The sequence below is a fragment of the Planococcus citri genome, chromosome 4 (assembly GCF_950023065.1).
Source record: "Planococcus citri chromosome 4, ihPlaCitr1.1, whole genome shotgun sequence".
Classification (NCBI taxonomy): domain Eukaryota; kingdom Metazoa; phylum Arthropoda; class Insecta; order Hemiptera; family Pseudococcidae; genus Planococcus; species Planococcus citri.
The window spans coordinates 18,331,754-18,349,808 of record NC_088680.1 but is presented as its reverse complement, the minus strand read 5'-3'; the positions used below and the strand labels follow the sequence as shown (position 1 = coordinate 18,349,808).

The 18,055-nt window shown below is 31.2% G+C and overlaps 2 protein-coding genes across 2 annotated transcripts; one reads left to right on the top strand and one right to left on the bottom strand.

The window, feature by feature from the left end:
* Positions 1-1,062: 1,062 nt before the first annotated feature.
* Positions 1,063-17,108, bottom strand: LOC135842482 (uncharacterized). The gene is made up of 8 exons (XM_065359962.1): positions 16,828-17,108; positions 16,427-16,744; positions 16,300-16,341; positions 16,089-16,214; positions 2,121-2,147; positions 1,886-2,038; positions 1,343-1,795; positions 1,063-1,248 (listed from the first exon to the last, which is right to left on the bottom strand). Exons 1-8 carry the CDS (start codon positions 16,909-16,911, stop codon positions 1,162-1,164), a joined length of 1,290 nt encoding a protein of 429 aa, XP_065216034.1. The 5' UTR covers positions 16,912-17,108; the 3' UTR covers positions 1,063-1,161.
* Positions 6,261-7,902, top strand: LOC135843364 (uncharacterized). The gene is made up of 6 exons (XM_065361232.1): positions 6,261-6,275; positions 6,402-6,506; positions 6,625-6,789; positions 7,028-7,225; positions 7,321-7,527; positions 7,716-7,902. Exons 1-6 carry the CDS (start codon positions 6,261-6,263, stop codon positions 7,734-7,736), a joined length of 711 nt encoding a protein of 236 aa, XP_065217304.1. The 3' UTR covers positions 7,737-7,902.
* Positions 17,109-18,055: the final 947 nt, after the last annotated feature.

Below are 18,055 nucleotides of genomic sequence, written 5' to 3'. Positions count from 1 at the left end.
GGTTGAGGTACATAAACCATAAGGAATTATTAGCATTAGTGTGTCACATGCATAATAAGATAAACATAGTAAGAAATACTTATATGTAGTAAGCACTCTGACTCATGACTTACTACTAAGTCGGATGCTTGTCATGAGGGGTGGGCTGGGATGGGAGAAATACTTATACTTATATGTATTACTGTAATAAAAACGAGAGAGATTAACTTACAGCTTATACATACAATCTGGATCTGTAGTGTGGTATTTGCTCATAGACTTCCTCGGCTCTCCAAAGCTCTTGGGACTACGGTTTTCAAGAATCTCCCTTGAGCTGGGTCTTGAAGATCTGCAGATTTACCTCGATTTCCTACAGTCTGGATTTGTTAACTTATAGCTTACAATCTGTAGTATGGTGTTTGCTCATAGACTTCCTCGGCTCTCCAAAGCTCTTGGACTACAGTTTTCAAGAATCTCCGGTGAGCTGGATCTTGAAATCTATCCGCTGATTTACCTTGATTTCCTGCAGTCTGGATTCATCGAATCTTGCACAGTGGATATCACATGCCTTACATCTTTTTGTTGGTTTGGCTGACATGCAGACTGCAGAGGTATTCCGTTTCTTGATGCGATGTAGGTTACTGGAGTAACATCTGTGTCCAGTGAGGGCTAATTTTTCGTACAAAAAAGAAGTGGCAACACTGATTTTTATGATATTACCAAAAAGCCTTTCAAAACCCCTGACTATGGGAAAAAGTTCCATTTTGGTAGGTGTAGGTATCGCGATTATTGAGTAATCCACTGCTGAAATGGATGATATTTCAAGTTCACTGAAAACTTTGACACCCCTTAGCAGCCTTTAAAAAGGGCTAGAGGGCTGTGAATTGTGCCTTTGGTCATTCCTTCAGAAGGTCTTTCCACATGGAAAATTTCAAAAAAATCGCCGACCCTCCCCTCCCCCCTTACCACTTGTTGGTCGAATTGACGTGGAATGACCCATTTATCTTCATTCCGAATTTCTTTGTAGCTTGATTTATTCTCTGATTCCTAAAGATCCATAAAACTAATCTGCACTGAATCTAGACCATTTATTTAATTCTAACGCAATAACGAAAAGAAAATTGGAAACAAATTAATCATTTAACTGCTGCAACAAAGTCAATTCTCATTCTTCATTATCATTCAACAGGAGCAGAAGTTACATTCGAGTTGGCCCTCCTTCAACTTAGCGCATACAGCGTCCTTAAAATCAGTTATGGCATCTAGATTCTGCAAAAGAAACCATAATGAAATATTTATGTATGGAAATTACTATAGTGCTTTATGAACTATGGATGTGATCAAATCAATTGAAATCTTTTACCGGATCCTTCTCTGGCGGGACATTCAAGTCACCGTCTTTAAATCCACCATAAAATGGACCTGGATTCTGAAGTGATGAAGTTGGTACAACGTCGTAAGTTGCCTGATGTGTTGATGGTGCTAGGTTTGTTGGCGGTGTCTGATTCACTGTGGTTGCTTGATTAGTTGGGACGCCTCCTGGAGATCCATTTGTATTATTTTCTGGGTATGAGATACCTGGGTTCACGACACCACCTCCTCCTATGGGATCTACACCACCGCCAATGGGTGGTTGTATGCAGCCTCCTATGGGATCCACAGGTGGTTCTCCGGTATATGGTGGAGGTGGTGTGTAAAGTTTGCGTTTCTTTTTGTCGTGGATATGTCGATAACACGCGTCACAGTCCTGGGCCCCTTGAACTCCACTCGCACAAGTCCAAATATCATCGTATACCATACCGTATTTGCTGGCACACTGTGAAAAAAACAAATTGGGATCATTGCCTGAAAAATCTGGTTCTGGATATTGAAACATCATCCCTTTATTCTAATGATATTGACTTACCGTTTGAGCGTCATTCTGTTGACTGAAGAAACAAATCACAAATAAGCCCATTTTTTGCGGTTCTACGCTGTATAAAGTTGACGCGCAGGCGTGAATTTTATCAAATTCGCATTGTTTTTCACCTTGAGGGCAATATAGTTCTCCTTGCATCAACTGTATATGCGTGATATGTTTTTTATTTATTGTTTAGATATTTTTTTATGTGCAAAGAATGCAGTTTTATACCTATAAGTACCTTTGATTTAGAGCATGGCCTAATATCTGTAATGGGACTTATGGACCTTTTCAATTAAATAGACGACAAACTGAATAATTAATACTTTCACTTTATTTCACGAATTTAACACAAGTATATACAGAAACAATAAGCTTAAACCGAAGCTAAACTTAAGACTTTCGTCTACAAGATAGAAAACCGAATCATACCAAACCCTGGACTCACCAGAGTATTTGTAGGGAAAAATCATCATGTAAAGGGTTGGCTAAAAGACATTTTGACTTAAATTGCTTAGACATTTTGACTTAAATTGCTTACGGTTCGTAATGTGCAATACTGCAATTACGAACCGTTTGTTGCACATTAGCAACTCGGAAGGGTGGTCAGTGGTTTACCAATGTTCGGCACGCGTCATATTTTTATGGCTGTGAGGCTGTGTGGCGCCAGCCGATATTACGTTTTTTAACAGATTTTAACTTTACGTATATTTTGCCTACATGTGTCATCACAATATTTCCTTTCTCCCAAAAAAGTGACCACACTTTTCCCAAAATTCAAAAAGAAATTTAATTTCCCAAAATTTGCCACACTTGAAAAAAAAATTTGACTATGGAATAGATTGTGAAAGGGGACAAGGGGGGGGGGGTAATTTTCAATTTTAGAAAGTTTCCATTCGGTTTATTATCATTTTTTCAATTTTGTCTTTTACCCAAAAAAAAAATTAATAAATAAATATATTTCCCCAAAAAAAAATTAAAAATGGGACAAGATACTTGATTATGAGTCCAGAGTCTGTTTGCTTTTTGTTTTTTCTCTAAATTTATGATATACAAGTAATAGAGGTATACATTAAAAAAATTTTTTTTTTGTTGGTTAGTATAAAAAAATAATTATACATAGAAAATGTTATTATAAAAAATGGTATTATGAAAAATAGTATTATAAAAATCAAATTATAATAAATCGAAGTATAAGAAATCTAAACATAAAAAATCTAATTATAAAAAATAGGAATGTAAATATGAGGTATTATGAGTAGAGATTTTTTTTTTTTTTTTTTTTTTTTTTTAAATGAGTATTAAAAAAAATACACATGAAAATACTTAAAAATAATGACTAGAGACACTCAGATCAATCTTAATTCAAATTTCATATATTTATTAATCTATTTATGCTCTTTCTTTTCATTTTTTTCTTTTTTTTTTTTTCATTTTTTTCTTTTTTTTTTTCAATTCTCTTTTTTTTTCTTCTTTTTTTTTCAATTTTTTTTTTGTTTTATGCATTTTTTTTCTCTTTTTTTTTTTGTTATTTATACATAAAATTTTTTCTAAAAAGATATGTAAAATTATTTTAACAATATTTTTTTAAAATTAATACACTTAAAACAACTAACCATATTGTAAAAATAATACTGCTAATAGTATGTCCTCCATACAAGGGAGTCTGAATATCATTTAAAATTATATCTCTTAATTTGTTTTCAAATATTTGGGGGTTTTCTTTAATATTAAAAGAGGGGGTTTGTTCCTTCCAATTTTCATTAAAAATTTTCGTAATATTTTTAAATTTTAAGGGACTAAAGGGGTGAAAATCTATTTTGCTATTATCTAATTTAGTCCATTGCAAGGGAAGCAGTCTGTTTAGATGTAAGATATTTTCAGAAGTTTTTATGCAAGGAAATCCTTGTGGGATCAGAATTTGGGTTTCCTCATCAGTTTTTAAAAGTAATTCAAAATCACAAGGGAGTTGAATTTTTATTGCACCAGATTGATTATAATTTATCTCTAAAGGAATAGTATCTGATTTTGAAGAGTTGTGAAGGAAAAGAAATTTTTGAGGATTGGAAATGATGTAAATATTTTCTTGAATTTTTCTAATTATTGTTTTTGAATGCATGTGCTCACATTTAAAATTGCACACTGTATTTAATTCTTGAAGTTGTTTTCCAAGGATTAATGATTTTGCACATTCTGGTGATTCATAGGTGGAATCAAAGTAGTCCAAAAAACATAACTGTCTTGAAAGATCACATTTTTTTAATGCTGTTCCTGTAATTTCTCTGATGATTTGTTTTCCAGAATCAAAAGCAATTAGCATTTGCTCAGTGTTCAGAATACAGAGCTCTTCTTTATTTCTGAAGTAGATTGGAGTATATTTGAATAATTTCCAGTCTGAATTAATTTTTTTCAAAGGCACTCGAATTTCTAATAAAATCTGCTGTTCTGAAATTTGACAATGTGTGATACTTCTGGTATAGTATTCCAAAATTTCTGAAGTAGGTATGGCTATGGTGTAATTAAATTTTTCAATATTGGTTTTCAAAACTTCAATGTAATATTTCAAGCTTTCTGGAGAGATAATTGATGATGGAAGCTTGTGCTCTTTACAATGTTCAATAATGGATGAGAAAAACGAATTATAGAATGTTTTCTCTAGAATTGATATTAGTACTGGATATGTGGATCTATCTGCTGCAAAAAGGTCTGCAAATTTTTCCAAAGTGGTAGAGAGTGTGTCTATTGTTTGAGTTATCATTTCAATATTTGCATGAATTAGTTTAGAGAATGATTTAAGTTCTGTGGAAATATTGAAAATATCTGCATGTGTTTCAATTAAGGCTTCTTTTAAATTTTTATAATTGGCTGTTAATTCTTGCTGGTTGACAAATAATGGGTAGAGATCATCTTTAGTGACTACATCACAACAAAATTCTAGGAAATTACCATAAAGTTTTCCTAGTAGAAATGATCTTTTTCTTCTTGAATGTTCATTTAATATTTTTGCATCAAAACGAGTTTGTTGAAGTTGATTATCAATGAAGGAGTCCAATCTTGTCAGTGCTTTGTAGAAATCATGAGTATAGGTGCATTCATCTTTCATTTCACAATTGGTATTGGGAGGATATTCATAGGAAGAATTAGTAGGATTACTATTCGGAAAAGTATAATTTAAGATAAATTTATAGGGAATGGATTTTTCATAGACAACTATATTTTCAATTTCAGATATAAAGGATCCAGGAATAATTTCAGTGAATAGGTTTTCAGTAGAAGAAATTTTGAAAAGAGAGTAGAATACCAAAAATGTCAACATTCTGGAAATTGAAAGAAAAGACAGAAAAAAAAATTGTTAAGTAAAGAATATTAAAAAGTTTTTAAGCAGCAAAAAAAATTCAAAAACAAAAGTTTGGAAAGAAAATAAAAATAATTGGAAAGAACAAAAATGTGGGGGGGGGGGGGTATTTACAAAAAGGTCAGCATCCTGAGGGGGGAGATTTTCAAAATATCATTAAGTCATATGTAGGGGGGAGGTTAAAAATACTTACATACAAAAAATTGAAAAAAAATTAATATTTCAAAGACTTGAAGAAAAAAAAATTTGGAGATATCAAAAAAAAATTAATCAGCTCTCAAATCGTTTATGTTGATCTCTGTTCTAGAAATTATAATGTCATACATATTGAAAGCGTATGGCAATTCATCGTAATAAACATATACATTGTAGTCTAGAATTGACAGCATCTTTTTAATTAATTTCATGACGGTTTTGATCGGATCATTCACTGAAATCCGAATTGGGCCAATAGGCGCTATGGTTACTTTCGACTCATCCCAGCGGAATCTACTTCCGCAATATACAATTGGAAATGTGTTTCTGTCATGTATAAAAATGTCAACGAATGCTGTCACACTTTTTTTTGCAATATTTGAGATTTCAAAAATTTGTACCATCTGAAAAAAAATTGAATTAATTAATTTGTTCTACCATGTATAAGTAATTTTACCAAGATGTTGTGTTTCCATGCTATGCCAGAGAAAGATAACGAAGTATTTGCCTACACCTTGTATGTATTATTGGTGCGTGAGGTTTTTCCAAAACAAAGTAACTGGATAACTGGAGAAGGTAGAAAAAATATGGAATTTTGCTAAAAGATAAGATTTGTTTCCATATCTGGAGGTTTGTCAATGTCCAGTACGTACTTCTTATGCTTGCTTGTTTGAGGTGTTCAAAGGTGTATTGTGAACCAGAAAAAAAAAAATCTTGATTTTTATCAGTTTTGTGTGTAAAATTTTTGTGAAAAGTTGATATATTTTTTTATTTTATTTTCTTATTTTATTCCTTTTTAATTAATTTGAGTTACAATGGATTCTCAGAACAATGACTTTCTTGCTGGTAAGTGAATTTTTGATTCTATTTTTATCATTAAATTGGTGTATATTTTTTTTTTCAAAAAATTTTAGGGGGGGAATAAATTTGGATCATGATTTTAGGCTATTTGTGTTTGATAAAAAATTATAGAATTTCTCAATTTTTCTAGGTTTAGATGAAATCAATTTTGATAGTGAGGAATTTCAGCCTGTAGACGTTATCCAGGAGGTGACAAATGCTGGACCACCAAATGAGGTATGTTTTTTGTTTTTTTATTAAATTTTTGAAAGAATAATTCACATGATGTCTGTGTGTTTTTTTTTTTTTTTTTTTTTTGATTTTTGAGTTTTGATAACTTTGGTTTTGTTTGTAGACAAGTTTAAATGCTATGATCCTTGAGTTGGAAACACCAAGAAATTCCACAGTGGAGCCCCAGATGGAGACTCAGATGGAGCCCCAAGCAGGACCATCGAATGTAAATGTTGTACCAGAGCCTCAAATTGTTGAACCACAAGCAACTGGAAATCATTTTGTTGAGGTAAAAAAAAATTATAGAATTTTCAAAAAGTAATTAAAATTTTTAAATTGGCATACTATTATTATTTTTTTTTTACATTTTTTTTTTGAAAATTTCAAGCTCAAAATTTAACTTATTTCTGGCAAGGAGTCAAAATTTGTGGATTTTTCTGTGTTTTGATTAGCTTTATTTATTTATCATTATTTTTTTTTTCATTTATTTATTTTATTTATTAAATTTTATTTCGAAATGTTTTCAGGCTCCTAGGTTAAATAGAACTGTTGATCAATTCAGATTTCCACTACGACATTCATACTTGAAAGCTGATGGTGTTACGAAGGGATTCTTAACACATAATGACCCTAGGGCCATGTGTGTTGATTACGAATTAGGCTTTAACAGCCCATGTATGTCTACACGGTGCTGGTTTTATAATAGCCACTTTTGGTCTATTCATGTAAGTTGGGAAAAAAAAAATTTCATCATTTTTTTGTCTAAAAAAAAAATCATATTTTTGACACTTTTTTGTAACATTTTTTTTTGTATTTTCAGAAGGACTTAATGGAAACAATAAAAGTTCGGTTCGAAGGAGGTATGGTGAATATTAATGTAATTCAGGTCCATCCGCAGTTTAAGATATTATTTCCCTTTACTTATCAAAACTATGTGGATCTCAAAAGAAATATCATTAGATTTGGGCCATCCTATGATGAATGTTACTTATGGTTACCTACAAGATCACTGGAAACGTCACCATTGGTATTTATTTTCCTTTTTTTTTTTAAATTTAGAATTTTGTTTTCGAAGTTTTTATGGTTTTTTTTTTTGTCATTTGTTTTTTCCAAAAAAGGTTCTTTTATTTGTTTATTTGATTTATTTATTTTTTCAATCACAATTTTTTTGTTTTGTTTTATTTTTATTGAGGTATTTGTTTTTGTAATTTTCAGAGGCACCGTTCAAACGTTTGAGTTGATATCAAGCAAGTCCGAAGAAAGAGTGAGAGAAAAAAAAAATTGTAAAAAGTAATTTTAATTAACCTGTAAAAAAAAAGGTAAAATATTAATTTTTGTACAGTTATTAGATATGTATGTATTTAAACTAATTGTTTTTTTTTTGTTTTTTATACGTATTTTTATAGAATAAATTATACAATAAGAAAAACTACTGTTTGCTATTCATTGGGACAACCCAATATATTTGTTTTTTTGAAGGTTTTATTGTAATGAGCTCAATTTAATGATTTCTGAATATTTTCTACTGAAAATCGTCATATTTCACAATTTATTGAATATTTTGAGCAGTTTCAGGATCGGAAGATCGCAAATGTCATGTTCACAGTCGTTTTTTGATGATTATGCTTTACTGATTGATGGAATGACGAATTTAAAATTATTGATTATGAATCAATTTTGTTGAATGAACATAGTCATTTTTATTATGTGCTCATCAAAACGAGTGAAAACAATACCCATTTTATATTCGAGTAAGGTATATGAATATTTCGGAAATATTTTATTCCAAAGAAAAATTGAATATAATACCTATTCAATAGGTACTTTACCTTGAATGAGAGCATATTTTGGGTTGCCCTACTTATAATTAAAAGCTACCTATGTACATGCTTGATATAATAAAAAACTAGCATAAAAATATTGAAAAAAATAACATAGCAAAAAAAGTAGAATTTTTCATTTTTCCATTTTTGGTTTCATTGCCCAGGTTTCAATAATAATTCGGGCAGAATTCGTTCGTTTGAAATTATTACATCGAAAACGAAAATTTTATTTGGCACAGTTATGAAAAATACATAGGCTTCAATGCCTAAATAATAGAAAAGTTTGTTCATCGTCCTTTGAACATCGTCAATTTCATCCCAGGTCACATTAAAGAAGGGTACATGGTACCCTGCAACGTCTGGGTGCGCAAGATCCCATGTATCATGGTCATCGTAGAAAATAATGGTCTGTTTTTCTCTATGTACGTAATGATTGACTAGTCTCATTATTTGAGCTTTGGTGGCTTGACTTAACGGTTCAGGTTCATTGTAAGGAATCATCTGAAGGATAGAAAGAGAGGAGAGTAAAATATTGACGAATCGTTCATATTGTTACACCTTGGTGTTAGTTGGTTAGTGGGTGAAGTTAAAAATAGAAAATCACGTGCATATGTTCACTGAAGGTTAGTAAACAGTGAAGAGAGAGAAAGAGCGAGAGATAAGGATAGCTGCGAGGTTATATTGGTTAAAATCACGTAGCATGTAACAGTACTATAAAATCAAAGCAAGATTTTTTTTCTCAAGCTTGCTGTTGGAATTTTTTACGTAATTTTTTTGTCAAGTTATGTACGTTTATCTCTGCTAAGAAATTTCTGAAGTGGTCAGTGTTGAAAATAGAAGTGATTATCGCCATAGAAAAATAATTACATTCGTCAGTGACAAATTATTGGTCAGAAAATTAATAAAAATCGCATTATTGGTCAGATATATTTTTTTGTAAATTTTCATTCTGCTTAGTTTTGATTGGATGTTTGGAAAAATGTGATACCTACACTGTGTTTCTTTTTTAAGGAAACGTCTTCCTGGGCCCAGTGGAAAACTGCACAGATTGATCACGAAATTTTTGAGAATTCTCAATATTTCCCCTATTTTCGTTTTTGATATTTTTCTAATCGTCTGACATGTACAATCTCACGTTTTATTTTTTTCTTAGTTTCATACTCAACTTCATAATTTAATGGAGAAAATTTATGTAGAATTTTAACTGGTCCTAGATAAGTAGGAATGAATTTTCCTTTAATAGGATTTTGTAAAAGTGCTGTTTCGCCTACCTTGAAAATCAATTCCTTATGCTTTTTGTCATAATTTTTCTTATTAATCAGCTGATTTTGCTCAATTAAAGATGGTACCTTTTTCCTAATTTTATCCAATTGTTCAATTTCTTCCAGTCTTCCTTTCATAGATGATGAATTAATGGATAATTTATTATCTATGGGTAAATTGGGATGTCTCCCATACACTAGGAAGTATGGAGATAATTTATGAAAATTTGATATAGGCGTGATATTGTATGTAAAAACAATAAATTTGACCAGTTTTGACCAATTTGATTTTTCATCGTTTACATAGTATGCTAGGGTTTTACATAATGAATGGTTCAATTTTTCAACTGCTCCTTGAGTAGTTGGGGAATAAGTGGAACTAAAAATTAATTTTATTCCTATTTTGGAGCAAAATTCCATAAATTCTTTATTATGAAAATGTTTACCATTGTCACAGGTGATTTTAAGTGGACATCCAAATTGACAAATTAGGTCATAAATAAAGTCAATAACTGCTGAAGCGTTTGCTGATCCTGTTGGTTTAGCGAAAGCCATTTTTGTGGACTTACACGTTCCTACTAAAATGTAAGATTTTCCATCACTTGTGGGAAGGGGACCAACAAAATCAATTTCAATATGGCTTAATAAATCACATTCTAACACTTTGATTGGTTTTAAAAGTCCAGGTTTTGGTCCTGGTTTCAATTTTCTTAGCTGGCATTCATGACATGATTTTATAAATTTTTCAACATCTTTGGTTAAATTTTGCCAGTGAAATTTATTTTGCAATTTTTCAATAGTTTTTCGAATTCCAAAATGTCCTCCGCCTATAGCTTTGTCATGATATGAGGCAATTATTTCGTTAATTAAATGGGATGGTATTATGATAAGATTTTGTTTGGGATGTTTAAGTTGGAGAATTCCTTCAGGACTTAAGATATATCTACGACTAATTTTTTTGAATTTATTCAATTCAGATGATGGAATTTCAATTGTTTCATTTTTCAATAAAGAAATTAAATTTTTACAAAAATTGTCTTTCATTTGCTCAGCCACAAAATTTTGGTTGGTTGAAATTGTGTTAATTTCAATTCTGCTTAAAAAATCTGGGACAACATTATTTTTACCAGGTTTGTGTTTTATTTCAAAATCAAATTCTGAAAGTTTTAAAATTAGTCTCGCCATACGAGAATTTGGTTCCTTCATTTTTCTGTAATGAATTAGGGGGGCATGATCAGTAAAAACGAAAAAATGTTTACCAAATAAATATTCTCTAAAGTACAAAATTGTTTCAACTAAAGCTGTTAATTCCAGGTCATAAGTGCACAATTTTTTCTGTCGTGGTTGAAGTTTTCTGCTGAAATAGGCAATAGGATGGATTTTTCCATCAAGTTCATTTTTTTGAGAGATGACCCCTCCAATGGCTATATTTGAAGCGTCTGTTTCTACTATCGTTTCTCTGGATTCATTATAAATTGCTAAAATTGGATCATTAATTAGAGCTTTTTTGAGAAATTGAAATGCTTTTTCATGTTCCTCTTTCCAAATAATTTTATCTTTTTTAGCTGGGTTGCCTTTAGTAAGATCAGATAGGCAGCTTGTAATACTTGAAAAATTTCTAATAAATTTTCGATAATGAGAACACATTCCTAAAAATTGTCTCAATTCAGTGACTGTGGTTGGTTGTTTAATTTTTCGGATACTTTCAATATTTTTTTCAATTGGTTGGATCAAAGTTCCATTAATTTTATGACCTAAAAGGTTCACTTCTTTGAAGAAAAATTTGCATTTTGATGTTTTTAATCTCAATTTTAAACGATCTAGTCTATTTAAAGTTTCTTTTAAATTTTTTAAAGCTATTTGAAAAGAACTGCCAAAAACACACAAGTCATCCATGTATGCAACTAATATTTCATATAAGAGGTCATGAAATTCAGAATTTATAGCTTTACTAAAAGCTGCAGGTGAAAGCATTAAACCTTGAGGTAAACGAGTAAATTGATATAATTGATTATCTACAATTATTGCTGTTAAATATCTGCTCTTTTTAGCAAGTGGTATCTGATGGAAACCTGCATTACAGTCAAGTAGACAAAAATATTTTGATCCTTCCAAGGCCATGATAATATTTTCGATTCGAGGGACTGAATTATGGTCTGGATACAATTTTTGATTAATTTTTTGAAAATTACAAAGGAAACGATATGAGCCATCTGGTTTTCGTAATAAAAAAGCAGGGGAACAGTAATGTGAAGTTGATCTCTCTAGAATGCCATTTTTGAGCATTAATTTTATCTGCCTATTAATTTCGCGCCTTTCAATTGGAGATAATTTATATCCCCTTGACACAACAGGTGTATTGTCTTTGACCTGTAGAACATATTCAGGGATATTTGCTCTTTCTATGTTGGTTGGGTCAGTCGAAAATAAGTGCAAATAATTTTTCAAAAGGGAAAGGACAGCCTGTCTCTGATCATTATTTAAATCTGGAGAAATTTGTAATTCATTTTTTTCAGAATCGAATAATTTAGACATATTATTTGTATCAATTTGGTTAATTTGAACTATGTCATTGACATTATTTTCAGGTAAAGTTTGCGTAAATGTGCCAATATTTTGATTTCTTCGGATAGTTTGTAGAGAATGAGTAAAATTTCTCAAGTTCATTGTCAACGTATTGTCATACATTTCATAGTTTACAAGCTTCGTGCCTGTTCTGTTGACAAAAACGTTAGTGTGCATAAAAATACCTCGAGTCAGTTGCGTTGGGGTTATTGTTATTGTAAATGTACGAGTTTGTTTCCCAGCAATTGCGATATCTGTAGTAGCGATAAGTTTATTATGCAACAACATAACGGGTGTTTGTTTATTTACCAACGAGAGCCATTTATGATCCATAGGCAAGATCAATTTATTTGGATAATTTCCTAATGAAAATGTATTTTTACTGAAGTTAATTATGGCTGAATTTTCAATGAAAAAACTGATACCTAAAATAAAATCTGCATTCAAATTTTCAGTAACGTATACTGTAAGAGAAAATTTTATATTTTCAATTTGAACTGAAATATTCATTTTACCTATAATAGGTAAGGAAGAACTATCTGCTGTTGAGACTTCTAGATCAGAAGGAGATAAATTTTTGAAGTCTTTTAAAATTTTATTTGACATCAGTGATACATTACTACCTGTATCAATTATAGCTGTATATATTTTATCATTGAAAATAATTTTGATTTCAAAATTTTTTATTGTAAATGGATTTTTTTGAATACAGTTCGTTTTGGTTTTTGAAAAATTTGAGCCAAAAGAAGATATTTCCTCATCACTGAAATATTTTAAATCGGAATATCTATTTAGATTAAAAATGAAATCAGTTTTTTGAAATTCGTTCAAGAAAAAATATAAAATTTGTGATGAGGTATCTTGACCAAAAATTATTGGCGTTTTTTTTTGTCATTTAATCTGCATTTTTCTCGGATATGGCCTACTTTTTTGCATAGGCTACAAAAATCTCTTCGTTGTGGTCTTGATTGTGGTTGATTTAGTTGATATGATTGATTTGGGTTTTGATAGGGTCTAGGTCCATATGACCCAAAACGAAAAGGTTGATTTGGACCAGGAGATATTTGTCTAAATGGATGAAATCCAATTTGACTTCTTTGAAAATTGATGCGAGGAAATGGGGGAGGTGGAAACATAAATGGGCGAGGAGGAGGTGGTGGGGGACGATAAGGTTGACGTTGAAAAGGTTGTGGTCCAAAAAAGAAGGGACGAAATGGTTGAGGTCGAAAACGTTGAGGATAAAAAGGTACTGGGCGAAAGGGGAACCTATTTGGGGGGGTTGGATTCTGTTGAGGAGTAAACTTGGCTATCGTAGCATAATTATTTTCATGTTTTATATCGAGGTTATTTATTGAATCACATAAACTATCGACATTCGAATTTTTGAGCAAAAATAGCTCATTTTCTACTTTTTTAAGCCTTGATTCCTTATCCTGATTTCTCCTATAATTTAAAAGATTTTCCGTGCATTCGTACTTTTGTAAGTTTGCCCTAATTTTTTCGACAGTTGAATTATCCAAAAGTGAAATTGCTTTATGAATGTCAGATTGTAAACCTTTTAAAATGTGTTTACATTTAACTGATTCTTCCATATTAGGGTTGATACTGTTACAGAGATTCAAAATGTCAGTAAAATATTGTAGTAATTTTTCATTATCATTTTGAAATCTGGTCATTAAGATATTTTCATTAGCTTCTTTCTGAGCTTTTTCATTGAATGCCTCTAAAAATTGTGTTTTTAATTCGGAATATTTTGTTTTTTGATTGGGAATATTTCTAAAGACTTCCAATGCCAATTCCGAAAGGTACATTGGAAGTACTTTAGCTTGATGCTCGTCGCTCCAATTATTTGCTTTGGAGCATAATTCAAAGCTGTCAATAAATTTATATAGGTCATTATTGAGACCAGAAAATTTTTCGGGATCATAAATTTTTTCTTTTTGCGTTGTCATATTTTCGGTTTGAACTCTTTTACTAGTATAACAACTGTTTTGTCTTTTTACAAGACTAGCGTGAATATACCTAGCTGTCTTATTGTTTTTTTCAGATTCACTAATAAATGTTTTAATACAATTTCGAAAAGAATCTAGAGTCAATTTTTTTGGAAAAGTCAAATTTAATTTTTTGATCAAATATTCTGCTTCTGCTACTGATAGACAATAGATCCAACTGATGGATTGGGGAACTGATAATGGACTAGTTGGAGTAGATTTTTCTTGGTTTTGTTCTTGGGTTGGGGAATTTTCTTTCGGTTCAGGGGATTCAAATTTTGATTTGTCAGAGTCGGATTCGGAAGTATTTAATACGTTTTCTTCAGAGGATGGAGCACTATTTGGTGATTTTTCTGATTCGGGGTTGAAAATTGTGGAATTGCCACCACTCATGAAAAATAAAGGAGAGAAACAGAAAAAATTCAATTTAGATCTGTTTCATCAAATCTGAATTGCAAATTTGGCTGATACCAATAAATGTCGTCAGAATTTTCAGTTTTTGGTAAAGTTTGTCTTTTTGTTATCTGTAATTCAACGTCAATAGTTTTAGTAGTCTTTTTTGGTATTTTGTTCGGTTTTGTGTTATGATTTCTCTTGTATTCGTAAAAGTACAGTTCAGTATCTGAATTTTCAAAAATTAATTTTGAAGGAGCGTTTTTGTTTTTGTTTGATTTTGAAAAAAGATTTCTAAAAAACTTAATAATAGCGTTCATTATATGAAATAAGCACACATATTTTTAAATTGGAAAAAAAAGCACAAAAAAGCACCAAAAAAAAGCAATTATTCTGAGAAGATAAAATGAAAATATAATATAGGATGAGAAATTACCTTGAAAATTGAATTGAAAAATTGACTTGAAAACCACTTTCCAGGAAGTAATCGTCTGTTGACCTTCAAGAAGAACTTCTTCACAGATTCGGACACGAAAAACTTCAGGAAAATTCGTTGAAATTCGGGAAAATTCGTTGAAATTCGGGAAAATTTGTTGAAATTCACAAAAAAATCTCCGATGAAAAAATTCACGTTTTTTAATTTTACAGATTTGGACACAAACAACTTCACAAAAATTCGTTGGAATTCGCGAAAATTTGTTAAAATTTGATTAAAAAAATTCACGTTTTTTGATTTTACAGATTCGGACACAAGAAACTTCACAAAAATTTGTTAAAATTCGTAAAAATTCGTTGAGATTCACCAAAAAAATCTCCGATAAAAAATTCACAACTTTGATTTAAAAAAAAATTCCAGTATTCAATTACGTTTATGACAGGAAAAAAAATTCACGAATTCAAATTCGGTAGATATGAGAAGAAAAATTCAATTGAAACTTTACTAAAAATCACGAAAATTCAAATAATTTGCCGAAAAAATTCAAGTATTCAATTACGTTTTGAGAAAAACGATTTTTAATTTAAAATCACGAAAATTCAATTGATTCGCGAAAGCTTTCAAAGCTCTTTTTCGTTGGGCGCCAAATTGTAATGGGACTTATGGACCTTTTCAATTAAATAGACGACAAACTGAATAATTAATACTTTCACTTTATTTCACGAATTTAACACAAGTATATACAGAAACAATAAGCTTAAACCGAAGCTAAACTTAAGACTTTCGTCTACAAGATAGAAAACCGAATCATACCAAACCCTGGACTCACCAGAGTATTTGTAGGGAAAAATCATCATGTAAAGGGTTGGCTAAAAGACATTTTGACTTAAATTGCTTAGACATTTTGACTTAAATTGCTTACGGTTCGTAATGTGCAATACTGCAATTACGAACCGTTTGTTGCACATTAGCAACTCGGAAGGGTGGTCAGTGGTTTACCAATGTTCGGCACGCGTCATATTTTTATGGCTGTGAGGCTGTGTGGCGCCAGCCGATATTACGTTTTTTAACAGATTTTAACTTTACGTATATTTTGCCTACATGTGTCATCACATATCCCACTTGATGACGTTGCACTGAGTGAATTCTTGGAATAATTGTGGTGTGAATTGCTCTGTGAAGAATTTCGCTACGGTTGCACTTTCGGTCTCGTATGCAATCATGACGTTCATTTTGCCTTCCTCCTGTAATAATAAGGAAGTTGAACAGTAGGTATTGTAACATAAGGAACAAGGAAGGATGGAAATATCGTTTCAATGATCAACTTACGTCAATTGATGTATCATAAGAAAATTTAATACCCAATTCTCCCTGTAATAAGTAAAAAAGAAATCATTTTCCAAATCATAAAGATTTATCTACGACGTTATCTGTTATTTCTGCAGCCTCAACTTACTGTAGGTGATTCGGTTTGGTACTTCACGTTAATAGGGCTTCCTTTTTGACACGCCGGAGGAGGATTCCATTCATATGGAGGATTTATGGGATTCAAGTTGGGTGGTGATGATGGTGGGGGTACTGGAATTGGACTTTGGTAAAATGGTGCGGTTGGAGTAGGGGTATTTGGTGGAATTGGATACGGATTGAATGGCACAGTGTGGTAGGGTGGTGATGGTGGTGGTTCTGTGGTAGGATTTATTGTACTGGGGTTGACTGGTACGAGAGGAGTTACATTGTTTGACGGTGGTTCCACACACAAATTGGTCGTTTCTGTCTGTTTATTGAATGAAAAAAGGGGTTTGCTTGATTTTAAATATTTATCGTAGTGTTTTATAAATATTTTGTGCATTCACTTACCCCACCATTACTGACGTTTAAATTGTTGATAAATACGCTAAAAATGATCAAAACGTGTATTAAGCTGAAATTTCGATTGGCCATTTTTGTCTGCACGATTCACAAAAATTTGACTAATGATTAACGAAATGGACCACTTAGTATTGTGAGTACATTTTGTATTATACACAAACGATGAATAGTTCTACTTGTATTTGTCGCGATTTCATTCATTGTCATTGAAATGGCCTTCGTTTCGATTAATTTTTGTTCTTTTGCGTTCAGTTTACCGGTATCGAGTGCCATAGATCTGTTGAGTGTTGATTTATCAACTTGTTATTGCAGTGCAAACTATCACGTGGTCCTATGACGAAACAAATACGAGTAACAATACCTATTACGTTTTAATAACAAACAAAGTTTAACTGTTGGTTTTCTAGAATTGTTATTAAATTCATCTGTTCGGAAGCGTGTTGTTGCTGGTTCAGATGCAAAATGCTTTGAAAAAATCGATTCAAACCCCCTCCCCCTTGTTGGCCTTGAAACTGCAAATATTTTTAAAAATGAAAAAATATTTTGGATTTTTCAAAAAATTGAAATTTTTAAAAAAATTATTGTTTTACGTTAGAAAATGTGAGAGCTTGAAAAAATAAACCTTTCACATCAAAAATGATATTGTTTACCTACCTAATTTTTTGAATTATTAATATTCGAGAGCTTTTTCCTTCAATTCGCTCAAGTTAGTGATGTTTTCTCTGAAATAGTTGAAAAATTACTGTTAAATTTGGAAAATGTCAAAAAGACTAGCAAAATCGATTTCTCTCGTGAAAAATGATTATTACTATTGAAGTTTTTGATTAATGAATTTCAATCATTTTGAACGAGAAAAAATTTCAAGATTTTCAAAGTTGTCGAAAAATGAAAAAAACAAAAAACAAAAACCAAGAATTTCCCTCATAAGTCGTCAATAATTACCGGGTGTCTAACGGTCTGGAAAAAGTCATGAAAAATCAAGAATTTAGTTCGAAACACACTAGAAAATTTTGTAAAAATCCCATAAAATAATGAAAAAATAAAAAATTTGTTCAAACAATCTGAAAAACGAAAAAACTGAAATATCTAATTTTTAGTCCTGTAAAAAATGGCAACCCTGTTCGATTTCTTCGCAGTTTCAAGTTATTTAAGATTTTTTTGGGAGAGGGGGGTATTTTAATGCGGTAAAAGCGTGAAAAATAAGACACGAAAAAGT

What these genes read in the sequence shown, in the direction of transcription:
- LOC135842482 (XM_065359962.1), bottom strand. Translation starts at nt 16,911, where the DNA reads ATGGCCAATCGAAATTTCAGCTTAATACACGTTTTGATCATTTTTAGC. An exon ending in TAAACGTCAGTAATGGTGGG is followed by an intron (nt 16,745 to 16,827) that starts GTAAGTGAATGC and finishes TTCAATAAACAG; the next exon opens with ACAGAAACGACCAATTTGTG. An exon ending in AGTGCAACGTCATCAAGTGG is followed by an intron (nt 2,148 to 16,088) that starts GATATGTGATGA and finishes AGTCCCATTACA; the next exon opens with GATATTAGGCCATGCTCTAA.
- LOC135843364 (XM_065361232.1), top strand. An exon ending in CTGGAAATCATTTTGTTGAG is followed by an intron (nt 6,790 to 7,027) that starts GTAAAAAAAAAT and finishes AAATGTTTTCAG; the next exon opens with GCTCCTAGGTTAAATAGAAC. An exon ending in GCCACTTTTGGTCTATTCAT is followed by an intron (nt 7,226 to 7,320) that starts GTAAGTTGGGAA and finishes TTGTATTTTCAG; the next exon opens with AAGGACTTAATGGAAACAAT.